The sequence below is a fragment of the Lagenorhynchus albirostris genome, chromosome 16, assembly GCF_949774975.1.
Source record: "Lagenorhynchus albirostris chromosome 16, mLagAlb1.1, whole genome shotgun sequence".
In the NCBI taxonomy this organism is placed as follows: domain Eukaryota; kingdom Metazoa; phylum Chordata; class Mammalia; order Artiodactyla; family Delphinidae; genus Lagenorhynchus; species Lagenorhynchus albirostris.
Genome location: NC_083110.1, coordinates 23,835,430 through 23,853,792, shown reverse-complemented (window position 1 = coordinate 23,853,792; position 18,363 = coordinate 23,835,430). Strand labels below are relative to the sequence as shown.

Genomic DNA, 18,363 nt, shown 5'->3' with positions numbered 1-18,363 from the left:
TGAATTGATAAACAAAATTGATAAATATTTAGCCAGACTCATCAAGAAAAAAAAGAGAGGGCTCAAATCAATAAAATTTGGAATGAAAAAGGAGAAGTTACAATGGACACCACAGAAGTACAAAGGATCATAAAAGACTACTGCAGGCCACCATATGCCAATGAAATGGAAAACCTAGAAGAAATGGACAAATTCTTAGAAAGCTACAACCTTCCAAGACTGAACCAGGAAGAAATAGAAAATATGAACAGACCAATCACAAGGAATGAAATTGAAACTGTGATTTAAAAACTTCCAACAAACAAAAATCCAGGACCAGATGACTTCACAGGCGAATTCTATCAAACATTTAGAGAAGAGTTAACACCTGGCCTTCTTAAACTCTTCCAAAAAACTGCAGAGGAAGGAACACTCCCAAGCTCATTCTATGAGGCCACCATCACCCTGATACCAAAACCAGACAAAGATACCATGAAAAAAGAAAATTACAGGCCAATATCACTGATGAACATAGACACAGAAAAAACGCAATGAAATACTAGCAAACCTAATTCAACAGTACACTAAAAGGATCATACACCATGATCAACTGGGATTTATCCCAGGCATGCAAGGATTCTTCAGTATACTCAAATCAATATGATACACCACATTAACAAACTGAAGAATAAAAACCACACTATCATCTCAGTAGATGCAGAAAAAGCTTTTGATAAAATTTAACACCGATTTATGATAAAAAACTCTCCAGAAAGTGGGCATAGAGGGAACTTACCTTAACACAATAAAGGCCATACTTATATCCAGACAAAACTGTAATTCAAAAAGATACATGCACCCCTATGTTCATAGCAGCACTGTTCACAATAGCCAAGACATGGAAACATAAATGCCCACTGACAGATGAATGGATAAAGAAGATGTGGTACATATATACAATGGAATGTTACTCAGCCATAAAAAATGAAATAATGCCATTTGCAGCAACACGGATGCAACTAGAGAGTATCATACTAAGCGAAGCAAGTCAGAAAGAGAAAGACAAATACATAAGATATCATTTTTATGTGGAATCTGAAAGATGACACAAATGAACCTATCTATGAAACAGAAACAGAATAGAGAATAGACTGGTGGTTGCCAAGGGGGAGGGGGATGGGAGACGGTTGGATTGGGAGCTTGGGATTAGCAGATGCACACTGGTATATACAGAATGGATAAACAACAAGGTCCTATTGTATAACACAGGGAACTGTATTCAATATCCTGTGATAAACCATAATGGAAAAGAATATAAAAAATGAATATATCTATATGTATAACTGAGTCACTTTGTACAGCAGTAATTAACACAATATTGTAATTCAACTATACTTCAATAAAGAATAAAATGAAAAAATTTTAAACTAAATGACAAAGAATGTACTGAATATCAATTTTTCTTGATACAACTTATGAATGCTTAGATGAAAATCCAGCACTTTAAATACTTATATTAGAAGAAAAATCTAAAATCAATGACCTAAGATTCCATCTTAAGAAACTAAAAAAAACAAAGTAAAAAAGAAATAAATTATAATAAGAGGGAAGTCAATAAAATAGAAAATAAATAATAGAGAAAATTAACAAAGCCAAAAGTTGATTCTTTGAACTTATAAACAAAAATGACAAACTTCTAGCTAATCAAGGAAAAAGAGAAAACCCCAAAAGGAGGAATGAAAAAGAGATTATCAACACAGACCCCACAGACATTAGAGGATAATAAAAAGAATGCTATGAACAACTTTATGCTAAAAATTTCAACAACTGAGATGAAAGGACAAATCCCCCCCCGAAAGTTACCAAAATTCACATGAAAAATAACAAAAAAATCTGAATACACCTATATCTATTAAGGAAAATGAATCTAAAGCTTCCCCCAAAGAAAATTCCAGGACCAGATAGTAACCCCAGTGAATCCCATCAAAATATCCAAGAAGAAATAAGACCCATCTCATGCAAACTTTTTAAAACATACCGAAGGGATTACTAATAAACTCGTTTTATGAGACAAGGATAAATGTAATACCAAAACCTGAGAAAGACATTACCATAAAAAAGATTATAAACCAATATCCTTCATGAATATAAACTCCAAAATTCTTAATAAAATAATAGCAAATCAAATTCAACAATACATCACATACTAGGTTTTATCCCAGGTATGCAGGTTTGACTTAACATTAAAAAATTAACTAAGTTAATTTTTCCTTTTATTCTCTTAATATATGATCATATCAATAAACGCAGAAAAAGCAAAAAAAAAAAAAACCCCAAAACCCCAACATAATAAAGGCCATATATGACAAACCCACAGCTAACATTCTCAACAGTGGAAAGCTGAAAGCATTCCCTCTAAGATCAGGAAGAAGACAAGGTTGTCCACTGTTGCCACTTTTATTCAACATAGTTTTGGAAGTCCATGGCAATCAGAGAAGAAACAAAAAGAATCTAAATTGGAAAAGAAGGGCCACTGTTTGCAGATGACATGATACTATACATAGAAAATCCTAAATATGTTACCAGAAAACCACTAGAACTCATCAATGAATTCAGTAAATTTCCAGGATACAAAATTAATACACGGAAATCTCCTGCATTCCTATACACTAACAATGAAAGATCAGAAAGAGAAATTAAGGAAACAATCCCTTTTCCCATGGCATCAAAAAGAATAAAATACCTAGGAATAAACCTACCTAAGAAGACAAAAGACCTATACTCTGAAAAACTATAAAATGCTGATGAAAGAAGCTGAAGATGACACAAATGGATAGAAAGATATACCATGTTCTTGGATTGGAAGAATCAATATTTTCAAAATGACTATACTACCCAAGGCAATCTACAGACTCAGTGCAATCCATATCAAATTACCAATGGCATTGTTTTTCACAGAACTAGATCAAACATTTTAAAATTCTGTATGGAGACACAAAAGACCCCGAATAGCCAAAGCAATCCTGAGAAAGAAAAAACGGAGCTAGAGGAATCAGGCTCCCTGACTTCAGACTATACTACAAAGCTACAGTCATCAAAACAGTATGGTACTGGCACAACAACAGAAATATAAACAGAAAAGGATAGAAAGCCCAGAAATAAACCCACGCGCCTATGGTCAATTAATCTATGACAAAGGAGGCTAGACAACACAATGGAGAAAAGACAGTATCTTCAGTAAGCAGTGCTGGGAAAACTGGAAAGCTACATGTAAAAGAATGAAATTAAAACATTCCCTAATACCATATACAAAAATAAACTCAAAATGGATCAAAGACCTAAATGTAAGGCTGGACACTATAAAACCCTTAGAGGAAAACATAGGCAGAACACTCTGACATAAATTGCAGCAATATCTTCTTTGATCCACCTCTTAGAGTAATAAAAATAAAAACAAAAATAAACAAATGGGACCTAGTTAAACTTAAAAGCTTCTGCACAGCACATGAAACCATAAACAAAATGAAAAGACAATCCACAGAGTGGGAGAAAATAATTGCAAATGAAGCGACTGACAAAGGATTAATCTCCAAAATATACAAAGAGCTCACACAGCTCTATATCAAAAAAACAAACAACCCAATCAAAAATCGGGCAGAAGATCTATATAGACATTTCTCCAAAGAAGACATACAGATGGCCAAAAAGCACATGAAAAGGTGCTCAACATCACTAATTATCAGAGAACTGTAAATCAAAACTACAGGGACATATCACCTCACAACAGTGAGAATGGCCATCATCAAAAAGTCTACAAACAAATGCTGGAGTGGGTGTGGAGAAAAGGGAACCCTCCTACACTATTGGTGGGAATGTAAATTGGTACAACCACTATGGAGAACAGTATGGGGATTCCTTTAAAAACTAAAAATAGAACTATCATATGATCCATCAATCCCATTCTTGGGCATACATCTGGAGAAAACCATAGTTCAAAAGGATACATGCACACCAATGTTCATTGCAGCACTATTTACAATAGCCAAGACATGGAAGCAACCTAAATATCCATCAACAGAGGAATGGTTAAAGAAGATGTGGTACATATATACAATGGAATATTACTCAGCCATAAAAAAGAACAAAATAATGCCATATGTGGAAACATGGATGGACCTAGAGATTATCATACTAAGTGAAGTAAGTCAGACACAGAAAGGAAATATCACATGATAATGCTTATATGTGGAATCTCGTTTTTAAAATGATGCAAATGAACTTATTCACAAAACTGAAACAGACTTTCAGCTATCGAAAACAAACTTATGGTTACCAAAGGGGAAATGTGGCAGGGAGGGATAAATCAGGAGTTTAGGATTAACATATACACACTACTATATATAAGGTAGATAACCAACAAGGACCTACTGTATAGCACAGGGAACTCTACTCAATAGTCTGTGATAACCTATATGAGAACGGACTCTGAAAAAGAATGAATATATGTATAACAATCACTTTGCTGTACACCTGAAACTAACACAACATTGTAAATCAACTATACTCTAATAAAATTTAAAAAAATGAACTCAAAATGGATGAGAGACTTATAAGACCTCAAGCCATAAGAAAACATAGGTGGGAAGCTCTTTTTTAATTAATTAATTATTTTTTTGCAGTACGCAGTCCTCTCACTGTTGTGGCCTCTCCCATTACAGAGCACAGGCTCCGGACGCGCAGGCTCAGGGCCATGGCTCACAGGCCCAGCCGCTCTGCGGCATGTGGGATCTTCCCAGACCAGGGCACGAACCCGCCATCAGCGGTGGACTCTCAACCACTGCGCCACCAGGGAAGCCCTCAGGTGGGAAGCTCTTTGAAATCAGTCTTGGTGATGATTTTTTTGGATTTGACATTTAAAGGGAAAGCAACAAATTAAAAGATAAACAGATGGAGTACATCAAACTAAAAAGCTTCCAAACTTCAAAAGAAACAAACAAGACGAAAAGATAACCTACTGAATGGGGGAACATATTTGCAAATCACATATCTGATAAGTGGTTCATATCCATGTCTATAGAACACATACAACTCACTAGCAAAAACCCAATCTGATTAAAAAATGGGCAGAGGGGGACTTCCCTGGTGGCACAGTGGTTAAGATTCCACGCTCCCAATGCAGGGGGCCTGGGTTCGATCCCTGGTCAGGGAACTAGATCCCACACGCATGCCACAACTAAGGAGCCCACCTGCCCACAACTAAGGAGGTGAGCCACAACTAAGATCTGGTACAACCAAATAAATAAATAAATATTTTTAAAAAGGGCAGAGGATCTGAATAGGAATATTTCCAATGACGATGTACAGATGGCCAACACGTACTTGAAAAGGTGTTCAACGTTACTAATCATCAGGGAAATGAAAATCAAAACCACAATGAGATATCACCTCATACCTATTAGAATGGCTATTATCAGAAAGATAACAAATAACAAGTGTTGATGAGAATGTGGATAGAGAACCCTCGTGCACTGTTGGTGGGTATGTAAATTGGTGCAGCCACTGTGGAAGACAGTATAGAGATTCCTCAAAAATTAAAAATAGAGCTACCATATGATCCAGCAATTCCATTTCTGGATAGTTATCTGAAGAAAATGAAAACACTAACTTGAAAAGACATCTGAACTCCCATGTTAATGGCAACACTTTTTTTTTTTTTTTTTTTTACACAATAGCCCAGATATGGAAACAACCTAAGTGTTCATTGATGGAGAATGCATAAAGAAGATGCAGTACACATACATACAATGGAATATTACTCAGCCATAAAAAAGGAAACCTTGCCATTTGTGACAACATGGATGGACATCCTTGAGGGCATTATGCTGAGTGGAATAAGTCAGACAGAGAAAGACAAATATATGCTCTTACTTATATACAGAATTTAAACAAACACCACCACCAAAACTGAGCTCATAGCTACAGAGAACAAATTGTTGGTTGCCAAAGGCAGGGGTGGGGGTGGGCGAAATGAGTGAAGGAGATCAAATGGTACAAACTTATTATAAAATAAGTCCTGGGGATGTAACGTACAGCATGGTGACTATAGTTAATGATAATTTATTGTATATTTGAAAGTTGCTAAGATAGATCTTCAAGGTTCTCATAAAAAAATGAAACCTAGCAGAATAAAATACAACTAGGGTGTATTATCACACTTAGTAGGGAAGTACTGTTTTGTTCTACACGTGGATGTGTGTGTTTGAGTGTGTATTCTGGGTCATGAAGTTAAATGTGGTTTTTATTACGGACCATGGTAAGAAAAAGTTTGAAAAATACTAACCAAACCAATGGGCATACGGGACTTTGAGCCGGTAGGGAAACAAGGTGACAGGAACCACAGGTGCCATCCCCTCTGACAAGAATTATGCGGCAAGATTAAGCCACCCCAAACCCACAGGCCCTGCTCAACTTCTCCCTAAACCTCTGCGGGTCCCTCTCCCTGCTCCCTCAGCCTTTCTCCCACCTGCTCCCAGGACAAGCTCTCAGGCCTGGGCCCCACCCCTGTCGGCTGATCCCAGGGCTCCTGACCCTCCTGGCACAAGGCACAGGTGGACTTTGTACAGCCATTGGCTTTACTGCACTGATGAACTCATTCTGGCCCTGGCCACGCTTACAGCTGCCCACTGTCCCCTCACCCGGGGGTATATTTTCTTCCCTCTCATGTCCTCTGAGCGACTGCCTGAGAGGAGCAATCAGCAGCAGCCCTACTGAAGGGGGACTCCGACAGGCGCAGAGGGCAGGGAGTCACAGCTCTCAGCAGGAGGGGCTGTCGGGGGCCGCTGGTCACACGTTGTTGGCACAGGGGGCCTTAGAGGGCAGCCAGCACCATCCCTTCATTTTACAGATGAGGACACCAGGGCCTGGGAGCCGGGCACCTGCTCAAGGTCACCCAGTGATGGGGTGACTCCGGCCTCTGAGGCCAGCGCTGGGCCCATCTCCCTGGACCCTGGAGACAGCTGATTCCAACAATAGGCTGGAGCCCAGCGTGGGAATGGGCGCCTGGTGGTGATCGGCAAACGGGAGGGGGACCCAGGGGCTTTGGAATCAGGCAGACCCAGGTTGGAATCCTGGCTTGGTCACTCGCTGTTGGCTGGCCCCAGACAGGTTACTTACCACTCTGGGCCTCTGTTTCTTTCTTCTGCACAATGGGTACAGAAGAGGTAAGTAACATTCTGTAAAGTACCTGCCATTTACTAAGCTCACATCACCCGCTCACCAGGCCTATGATGATAAACAACAGCATCCTTCCGGTCTTTTTTTGCAAAGGGGCAAAGGTCAGTAGCAGACAGATCCGCTCCTGTCAAGGATGGGGAAGTCTGGAGGCGCCAATGAGGGAGGCATCAAAGGCTTGACAGGAAACGAGGGTTTAGATCAATTTGCCAAAAATCCAGTAGTCGAGCGACTAAATGGCGGGAAACTGTTGGACCGTGAACAAAGTCTGGGACAATCCACTTCAGGGGCAGAGCTGGGGGAGCCCCGCTCTCCATTCTGACCCAGGCTCTAGCCAGTCTCAGGCGGCCCCCTGCGGCCTCCAACCCACAGGCCCCGCCGAGGTCCTTCCAGAGGCCCAGGGTGGCAGTGGGCAGCTCTGTTCTCCCTCTCTCTCCTTAGCACCTGTCCTACCTCTAATTCCATCCCATTTTGGTTTTACGGATTGATATTTAGATTAAAGAGATAAACACATCCGAGCAGCACTGAGGCCTGACAGACAGAGGAACTTGACCGGTCAATCACCATCAACCAGCTCAGCTTCCTCCCGGTGCCTGGCCCCTCTGACGAGATGAACCAGAGAGCAGATTCAAGGGGCCCCAAATGGGGGACGGTGTGTCCACAAAGGCCTTCCAGGCCAGCTTGGGAGCAGGGCTAGGGTGACTACTATTTACGTGTGCTGTGTGTGCGCGCGCATGCGCGCGCGAGTGTGTGTCTCTAGCCTCTCTCTTCCCTTCCCCAGGCTGCAGATAAAGAATTCAATTTTCTTTTAAAAGGTGGGGAAATTGGAAGAGATTTTGTTCTGTTTAAGCACAGCTGGAGTCTCAGGTCTCTAGGGATTGGAGAACAATGAGATCAATTAAGATGCCTGTGGTGAGGGGTGTCAGGAGGGGGTGGGGAAAGACAGCAGAGGTAGGGAGGCAGGAGGAAGGGGAAGAACAGCTGAGGGGACCCAGTTGCCAGGAGCCCTGCTTCCACTCTTTCCTGTGTTGACCTGCCCACCTCTGTTGGGTTTTGCTAAAGTGTCTGGATGGGGCCTGCCCATTGGGTGCTATTATCTCCTAAACTTGCTAATAATTCACGTTGGCAATTTCTGTCACCAGCTTTACACAGTGACAGAATCGAGCTGAAGCAATACTATCAGAAACAGGGAGAGGACACTGTTGCAGAGCAGCACGGATAACACTGGACACTTGGCCTGCAGCAGGGGCTGGGACCGCAACCAGAGCATCTGCTGTGCGCAGGCTCCAGACGACTATCTTTCCACACGTCACCCTACAACGTTGCTGAGATGGAATCACTCTGCCCATTTTATACAGGAGGAAACCGAAACTCAGGGACAGTGAATAACCTGCCCAAAGCCAACCTGCTGGTGAGAAGCTGAGGCAGAACTCCAACCCGGGGCTGTCCACCCCCCTCAGTGTTTGTGAAGGTACAGGGCACACCTGGCAGTCAGGTGGGGAGGAAGATGGGTGTGCCTTGCTGGGTCTGGGGAGGAGAATGGTGGAGCCGCTGTTCAGACCTGAGCACAGGCTAGGAGAGCTCTCCCCACCTCCACTGTCACCTGGGTGGTTGGGGCCATCGTCTCTCACCTAGTCGCCCCGCTTCCACCTGGGCGTCCTCGGCCCCTCCCGCTGGCCTACTCTCCACACAGCATCCTCCGTGATCCATCTGGTTCCCCTTCAGCACAGTCACGTCCTGACCTCCTCTGGTCCTCCCTCTTCCTCTCTGCATATCCACCCACCACCAGGCTCTTGTCTGAAGCCTCTCACCTGCAGCTCCCTCAGCCTGGGGCAGCTCTTTGCAGAATCCCCAACTCAGACTCCCCTGCCTTCCTTCAGGGCTCTGTCTAAGGTCACCTTCTGTGAGAGGCCCGCCTTCCTTGACCACCTAGTAGAAGACAGTAACAATGCCACCCCCAGCACTCCTCCCTTACTGCCCCCAGCTATACTTTCCCCCAAGGCATGCATCCCCTTCTGACATGCTCTGTATTTCCTTATTCCTTATATCTGTCTCCACCCCTGGTACATACACGGATGTTTGTCTGTCTTGTTCACTGCCATCATTCCAAGCCCTCGATAAACAGTCACGGAATGAAGGAGTATGGTGGTTGCATCTGGGAGGCCCCTTTCCCCCAGAGGGTGCAGAGTCTTGTTCTGGGAGCGGCAGAGGGGAGGCTTCTGTAGGGGAGACACAGGGGCTCACGGGGCACCCGGCCCTGCCAGCAGCAGCCAAGGAAGCAAGGTCAGCTCCTGCACACCTGTCTGCAGAGGCAGGCTGAAGGGCTGGGCACATCGCAGCCTTGACCTTGTAATCACATGCCCTGATCAGGGCTAGGAGGCCGCAGGGATCCTGGAATCTGGTGGCCACTGCACCTTCCGGACGCTTGCCTTTGTTCCTGGCCTGGGGTCTGCATCCCCAGACCTCCCCGGACCTAGGAAGGATAATCAGAGGGCAGCCAGTTTGCCCTCTCCTTGGACTGAGCAGGCAGCCAAGGCCCAGAGACGGAATGAGACTGGCACAGGGTCACAGAGCGAGTCAGTGATCTAGAGCCCAGGCCTCGGGGCTCCCTGCCCAGCAGCCTTCCCCCGTGCCCACCGCCAGAGCGGGTGCTCGGGAGCCTGGCTCACACAGTGAAACATGGGGGTACGAGGCTTTGGATCCAGACAAACATCTCTGCCCTTGACTCTCTGGGTGAGCTTGGGTGTATAATTTACCCTTTCCATGCCTCAGTTTCCCCACGAGACCTCTGCCTCTATCCCTCCTTTGAGGAAGATGCCCTAGACACTCCAGACCACAGGAGTGAAACCTCCTCTGTGCCACACAGCCCAGGGATGGGGGCACCCAGGCAGAGAGAACCTGCCTTCAGGAGGTTCTCTGTGGAGTGGGGAGAAGAGGACATGAGCCCTGCTGCCCCAACAGGAGTGGTGAGAGCAGCCAGGGAAAGCGAGGTGCAGGCACGCAGGGGCGCTGGAGAGGAGGGGGAGGGCCTCGGGGGAGGTGGGCACGTGCCCGTTACCAGAGGGAGATGGCTTCTTATGGGGAGGCTGCCAACTGGGCTGGCTCTGAGGGTCAGCAGGCTTTTGATGGTCTCAGACGGGAGGGAGGGAGAGCTAGGTGGGGGAGGAGTGTGAGGAAGTGCAGAGGGTGTGCAGGGAAGCCAGGGACTCTGGTCAGGCAGGAGAGAAGGGGCGTGAGAGGCGTAGCGGGCAGACGGCTGGAAGGCGGCTCAGGGCCAGGGTGTGGGGACCTTGACTGCCAACCCAGGCCCAGGGCGCTGGAGCTTACCGGCCAGGGAGCGCCTGGGATTACTCTTTTCTCTCCCCTCTTCCCACTACTGGCAGAGAACACTTCCAGGCTGATAACGGGGTCTGAAGGGTTCCCCCCTTCTGTTCTTCTGCTTATGTTTGCACAACACCCAGGAGGAGCGGGAATCCGCTGTCTCCCGGCGCCACGCTCATGTGCGGCATCTCAGGAAAGGAGCATTGAGAGCTGGGGAGGGTCTATAGCCCCTCTTCTTAAACGTGAACCTGCCTCGGTGACTCACTGTAACCGACAGCACTCAGTGGAAGTGCAGCGTGACCTCTAGGCTAGATCACAAAAGGCCACGCAGCTTCTGCCTGGTTCTCTTGGGACACCCGTTTCCCAGAGGCTTCCTCTGAGGAGCTCTCTCTACAAGCCATGCCTGAGATGCCTGTACCATGTGGAGAGGCCACAAGCAGGGGCTCAGAACAGTGTCGGGCTGAGCCAGTCCTTCAGCCAGAGCAGCCCAGGCGCCAGACAGAGGGAGGAGCCACCAGTGGCTAGAGTCACCCCCAGACTTGGAGCAGAGAAGGGCTCCCCCGCTGGGCCCTTTTCCATACTCCTGACCCACCCGATCCACGCATATAACAAAATGGTTGTTGCTTTATGCCGCTAAGTGTGGGATGGTTTCTCACGCAGCGTTTGGAACCGAAACAAGCTCGGTGGGCCCTTGCTTGGAGCGTGGCACAAGGCAAGCGATTACTGAGCCAGTGCCGATGGAATGTGGGAATAGACGAAAACAACGGACAACCACAGAGCTCCTTTGGGCACAGAATTACGGAGCTCCTGTAGCCAGGATAGGCTACATAATCTGCATAATTTTCCAGTGCAAAATGAACATGCAGCGCCCCTTGTTCAAAAATTAAGAATCTCAAGACGGCGACAGTAGAGCATCAAACCCAGGGTGAGGCCCTCCTACTTCCAGCGTCCCACGCAAATGCCCAGGCCGCACATGCATGAAGCCAGTCCTCCTGTCGCACCTGCTGCCTGCCTCCTCTGAGTCTTAGCCCTCCGGCCGCATCCTCATTTAACCTCTCTCTTCTGCTTCTTGACGCTGGGGCCTGAGTACCCAGAGACCTAGGTTTAAGAGCCAGTGTTCTCTGCAGCTCCACTGACCCCCAGATATGATGGTGGAGAAGAAAAACAACAACAGCACTAGCGAGCACAGCTGTCGGTCACCCAGCGCTTTCTGGGTGTGAGCGGTCTAAAATACATCTCTTTTAATCATGGGATAGATATAATTACTATCATCCCCACAGCAAACTTTGGGGACTTAGGATCAGACACAGCCAGGCATCTGTCCAGGGTCACAGAGACAGCAAGGGTAGGGGCAGAATTTCAACCTGAGTCTCCCTGGTTTCAAAGCTTTGCTCCTAAAGTTCCCTCCTGCAGGTGCTGAAGCAGCTGGGAGGTGTCCACCCACTTGTAGAGCAGCAAGTCCTTCTGCAAGGAGCCAGAGGGACCAGGGAGCACCACCTGAGGCCGAGGCAGGGGACTGGCCTTCCCAGACCACCTGGCTGGGCCATCGAGTTCCCAGCACCGGGGTGAGGCCCATGTTAAATTCCTTGGATTCAGCAACACGGCAGGCGGGGGGGACGGGGGCCGGGGGGGGGGGGGAAGGGGGGCCGTGCCCTGAGCCTGCAGGCTCTCAGGGCTGGGGAAGAGGCCCCGCAGCCTGACAGCTGATGGAAGAGGCACGCTGCATTTCGGTTCTTCCAGGACTGAGGCTGGCCTTCACCAGGGTCAGCCTGGGGCAGTGACATCACACACACCTTTGCCTTTGGTGTCAGCAGGCAGGGGAGGAGGGAGTGAAGGGGGCCAGCAGGAGCACGGCTGCCTCTGTTGATGCCCCTGGGGAGGGAGGCCAGGCTGGACGACCAGGAACAGCTAGTGAGCTCCAGGAGCAGGGAAGTGACCCCCTTGGAACCTTCACCAAACTTCCAGACAGGGGCTGGGAGAGGGCGGGCAGGGCAGGCAAGGGAACTCTAGACCCTCAAAGGACAGGAAGCATGTTTGTGTTGCCAGGAGTGAAACTAAACAGCAAAAATCAACTTTTCCTCTTGGGCAGAGTGCACTGGAATTAAGCCGCATGGAGCCAGAAGGCGCTGAAGCAGCATCGGCCCAACCATCTAGCTTTATAATGAGGACGATGGGGCCCCAGAGGCTCAGGGATATGCTCAGCTTACACGACTCCGAGCGAGTCCTGGCTACGTCAAAGCTCAGGCTGGAGGCTGGCATGACTTGCTGACATTTTCTGAGTGTTCCCGGCCAGGCTCGGCACCGAGTATCTTCAACCAACCATTCCACTGAACTCTCACGTCAACCCTCTCAGGTAGGATCCCGTCAGGGTACCTCCCCAGGTAACAGAGGAGGAAAGAGGCCCACCTCGCAGAGCTGGGCTTACACACAGGCTGAAGGGCGGCCAGATGGGGCCCTTTAAGGCCGAAGATAATAAGGACCACAGCTTAGGTCTGTAATCCCGTAACCTGTTTACATCCACATCACCGCACTGGAGCCTCCCAACAGCCCAGCCAATGCAGGCTGGGCAGGCACTATTTTCCTCACGTGATGGGAAGAAAACCAAGTCCCGGAGAAGGAGTGACCAGTCCACAACAGAACAGGATTCAGGGCCCTGCCCAAGATGGTACCAGCCTCTCAAGGACTGGCTGGGAAGAGGGGCACGGAGGGGAGGGAGGAGCCATGCCTTTCAGCCTCCACAGGCCACTCTGTCTGCCTGGAGTTGAGGCAGCCCATCCCTGGGCTGAGCAAACTGAGCTGGTCCTGGGCCCTGCACCTGCCCCATCAGGGCTCTTGTGTACCTCTCCTGCTTCCTTTGATTCCTGCCTGGGGAAGAATCCTGTCTTGGCCGGCACTCCATCTTCTGCCCATCCTTGCTGTGCCCCACGCCCCTGGAGCAGGGAGGGAAGGCCTCTTGGAGTGCGGGAAGACCTGCCCTCCTGGCTGCTACTCCTGTGTCCCTCTCTCACTGCCCAGGGGACATGGAGCTAATAAATCTGGGGACACGAGCTCCATACTGCAGGAGGCCTGGCTGCCTCCTTGCACATCCCAGGAACAGCTTCTGCCAGCTGTTGCCCAAATGCTGGCCATGGGCCACCAGGATGGAATAGGTAAGAGAATGTGGACGGGCTGATACAAGACTTCTCCACTATAAGAACAGCAGCCCGGTGGTTATGTTTGGGGTGGGCGCAATTCAGGAGAGACAGTTGAACCCACCCCCAACCCCCGCCGCCTCAGAGCAGCACTCCACTTCCTTGCACATCACACCCCCACCACTGCATTCCAGTCACAGGGCCTTTGCACATGCTATTCCCTCTTTCTCCAAGGTGCTTCTCTCCATTCGCTTACCTGTTAATGCCTACTCAATCGCCACTTCCTCAGGGAAGGCTTCCCTGACCCCAGTCAAGGTCAGATGCCCTGTTACCGGCTTTCATAGCTCCCTGACCTCTCCATCACAGCAAGTAATGCTTAATGTCAAGATTCACTTCTTAGTACTAACATCAGGCTTTCCCAAGAGACTATAAACTTCATGAGGGCAAGACTCACATCACCATTGTATCCTCAGGGCCATGTGCCTGACACAGTGGTGGGTGTTCAAAAAAACATTTGTTGAATGTTCAGATTGCTCTCCTCCTGTCCAGCAGCACCCACAAACCCCACCAGGCCCCAGGTAGCCATCGGCCAGGCTACAGGGCTGCCCGAAGCCCAGCAGAATCCTAGGAAGTTACCCCACAGCCTTCCCACCCAACCCCTATTATCAGGTCAGGAGGCAGGATTGGAAGGAGAATCAGAGCAGCCTGGGGATATGAGAGGGAAAGAAACCATACAACCTAGAGGATGGGGAGCCACCAGCGTCATACAGGAACCTGCACACGCACACACATGCGCACGTGTTATATACGCGTATCTGAGTGCATGTAGTTGCACACACACATAAAGGCACAGACACAAGGGCATGCCTGTGTGCGTGCACGCAAACACACACACACACCACAAGCAAACATACGCGGGTATATGTGCCCCTACGCACCCCTCCCCTATGCGGCCACCCTTCAGAGTTGGGGCTCAAGGTCAAGTCTTTGACCGCTACATCCCCGCTCTTTCCCCTCCACCAGTGGAAACTCATTTGTCTATAACTCGGGGCTGTAAGGGCCTCAAAACCCGGGCTGAGGAAGGCCTGGGGAGCAGGGAGGTGAGAAGGGATGCCATCCCAGCTGGGATGCCCAGGTTGCAGGCGACAGCCCCCTCCTGTTCCGGCTTTCCCAGCTCCCTGGTGAACTGCTGCCTTCCCCCAGGACAGGTGATGAGGCCCTGCCATGGCGTGGGGTGGGGAGGCCCCTTGCAGCAGGCTCTGCCCTGGCCTTCGGTGCAAACTGAAACATTTTCCTTTTGTTCATAGTTATTTTTTCTGACACAACTGCCCATGAAACCTTTTAATTACATCCCAGAAAAGGTCAGGGAGAAGGAATTTCACAGTCCCTGAGCAGACAGCTATAATTTCAGCCCCTCCTGGAGCAAAGGAGGTAGAGAGACTGGGCTAACCCTGGGTCTGAGTGGAGAAGGGCAGCGTGGGAGAGGCCAGGGCAGTGGGTGTGGCAGGTGTGGCCGTGAAACTTGCCCCCTGCTAGGAGCTCTGGAAGTACCCTGGGGAGACTGGGAGATGACGGTGAGTGGGGGTCACCAGGGGATGCTTTCACATCTGTCATTCACACCTAGCAGCCTTGGTGGCGGCGGGAGTAGTGGGGGGAACTCATGCCCATTCTGCGGATAGGAAATGAAGATTCTTAGAGGTAATACAGTTAGACCAGCACACACAGAAGGCAGAGATGCAGGGCCCACTGTTTCACTTCAGGACCTGAGCTCCTTCAGACACACAGCCCTGCTGCTAGAGCTTATCATTGGGTCAAACAGCCCCTTCAGAGCTGCACAATTCCACAACTGTGCAGACACAATTGAGGAACTAGACACACTGAGTGGACAGACACACTGAGGAACTAGAGGCTGCCCAGATGAGCCAGCCCTGGACAGAGACCCTCAGGTAGCCACAGAGGAGGCTGAACACATCCGCTAAACATTGGGAGAGGGACTGGAGAAGGGGTCATAGGCAGCGGGCCGGGGTCCATGCAGGCCCAGGAACTGCTCCAGTGCTTGAGGAAACCCAGCTCGAGAAGCTACTCTCCAGCGCCAACCCCAGATGGGATTGGGCTTCACACATCGTCCTTGGCACCTGCAGCCGGCCACCAACCAAGAGGTGTGACATTCCACACTTCACCCCCGCACCCTACACCCTAGGCTCCCCTCAACCCTTGCCAGGGCCACAGGAACTGGGGACTGCAAAGTGAGACCTTCCATCCCCAGCAAGAACGACACGAAGGAATCGCCAGCCACCCGCCAAGCCTGGGCTTAACATCCGAATTCTTTGCCACGTGGCTCCAGGCCCTGTGGGGGACACGCTGCTTGGGTGTCCTTCATCCTGACAGTGGAAGGTGGCTGGGGGGCCGAAGAGGTTCTCTTTGGGTCCAGAGGCCAGAACCTCTGGCACTTGCTCTCTGGCTGGGCCCCTAGAGGCTGCAGGAGGGCCCAAGGGGCCTCAGGCACCAGGTGACTGATTGCAATGAGCAACTTGGTGAAAGCTGGCAGAGCCACGGGCTGGGGAAGCAGGTGGGAGGAAAACAGCCGCAGCAGACTTACTGTTTACATCTGACGGCCTGCCTACCCAAACATCTGTTTGAAATATTAATAACTGTCAGATGGGAAGGGCCTGGGGGCTCAAAACAGTTTCATACCATCTTTCTGTAGAGTAAACGCACTATGGAGTAGGGGCCTGAGATCGGCGGGCAATCTCTGTGCTTGGAGTGAGAATGGAGCAAGAAGTGGAAGGACTCTGGGGGCCTCAGTGGGCAGGGAAGGGCAGCAGTGAGGTAAACTCCATAACGTTTATTGAGCACCTACTATGGGCAAGCCCCTGAGCTTGTGTAGCACACATCTACCACTTTGGTCTGCTCAGCAACCCTCTTTGTTCTGATTCTAGAAGCCGCTATAGAAAATCCTGTCCCATTTTCAGCCCATATAATTTGAATGGAGTTGACCCAACGCCCCGTTCCACTAGGGGAGTATGACCCATCTCTGGTATATCAGAATTATGATGATTGGTTCCAGGGTGGCCCAAAAAGCCGGGTCAATGAGAATCAGCTCTGGGACTTTTGCTGGAACTACTGAAAAAGAATATTTTTCCCCCACTGGGGCTGATAAATTGGTGAGAAGTGAGCCTAAGGGTGCTGGTGTCCCTCTCTGCCAATACAAAAAAGCAGAGCCCAGTGCTGAAGTCAGATTCCTGCTCAGCTGAGTGCCTGGATACAGCCATGCCTGAAATCACTTACACTTTTGAGTTACATGAGCCAATCCTTTTTTGCTTGAGCCACTTAAGGGTTTCTGTCCCTTGTGACCACGAGTACTAACGGATACAAATGGACACTGGCAGGAGTCCCCTGTCAAAGTCCCAGCCAAAGACGGCTGGCGATGTCCATGTATCTTCAAGGAGCCCATTCTTCCCTGGCGTCTGTGCTCAGAGAGAGAGGATCACCTTCCTGAGAGATGGCTGGCACTTGTCCCCATTAGAGGGCAGGTCCAGGGCTCCTGGCCCATCCAGGCTCAGTATCTCTCAGGGACAAGGCAGAAAACCAAAGTATCCTTCCCCAGGTTGGTCCCTTCTCCACAGTGCTGCCCTGGCCAAGGAAGCCCATCATGAAGAGTCCAGATGCCCCAGTATACTAACATCACAGCCTCTGAGGGCTTGGGGCACCCCGTTCCCTGACGGCTCAGACTCCCTGGATCCCTCTGGAAGCCTCCTGATGGTCCACCCCAGAGCTCAGCTGCCCTGCAGGAGAGCGGGGACTCACCAGGACTGTCAGCACAGAGGTCCCCACGGTGACATTCTCGTATAGGCTGACGTTGTACAGTGGCTGGCTGAAGATGGGCCGGTTGTCATTCTCGTTGATGAGGGTGATCTTCACCTTGGCATAGCCCACGTGGTCAGGCACACTCTCATTGGCAAAGAGCTGGATGCGTAGAGCAGGGACCAGGTGAGCTCTCACACGCTGCTGGAGCCCTCGTTCCCATAAGTCCCCCTGGGCCCTCTGCCCATTCCAACCCAGAGCACCAGCCTGAGTCATTGCCCATCCCAGATGTAGGCTACTGTGAGTCCCTCCATCAGTACTCATAGGGTTAGGCTGGCCACAGAATCTGCTGGGGAGGAAGGGGCTAACGGGGGCCGTGCTGGCTGATGCTGGGCAGTAGAGGCTCCTGATGGGCTTCTGAGGCCCTGATGGTACCTAATGAAATTCCACTCAATTCTTGGACATTTCCTCGTCCTCCTGGAAAAGAGGCCCAGCCTAGCCCCTGCCATAGCTCAGTGGGCTTCTCTGGGTCAGATCCACGAGGGAAGAATGGGAAGAGGTGGAAGGGGGGATTTAAGGGGACGGTGCCACCCCCTCCCTCCCCTGAAATCCCGCACCCGGCCAAGGAGAGGGTGAGCAGGCCTTACGTCGAAGTCGTAACGGTCCACAGTCTCATAGTCCAGGGGGATGGCCACCCGGATGCGAATGTCCGCCTTCCCTTGGACGGAGGTGGGGGAGATGATGAAGTGGTGAGAGTTGTTCCCCACCAGGTACACCTCGAACATGCTGTTCAGGCCCTGGATCAAAATGGAGAAGAAACCAGTCAGAGCGGGCGCCGGGGCTGAAGCAGGGCTCGTCTACCCCCCACTCCAAAGTGGCCTGGCCTCCCCTGGGGGAT

General features: G+C 49.6%; 1 protein-coding gene across 2 annotated transcripts in view; it reads right to left on the bottom strand.

Moving 5' to 3' along the window:
* CDH23 (cadherin related 23) overlaps positions 1-18,363 on the bottom strand; it is a 394,527-nt gene that overhangs the window by 178,974 nt on the left and 197,190 nt on the right. For both annotated transcript variants that reach the window (XM_060125509.1, XM_060125510.1), the window contains 2 exons: positions 18,113-18,262; positions 17,469-17,627 (listed from right to left, as the gene is read on the bottom strand). In XM_060125509.1, the coding sequence (XP_059981492.1) occupies positions 17,469-17,627; positions 18,113-18,262 (309 nt within the window). The remainder of the gene's footprint in view (positions 1-17,468; positions 17,628-18,112; positions 18,263-18,363) is intronic.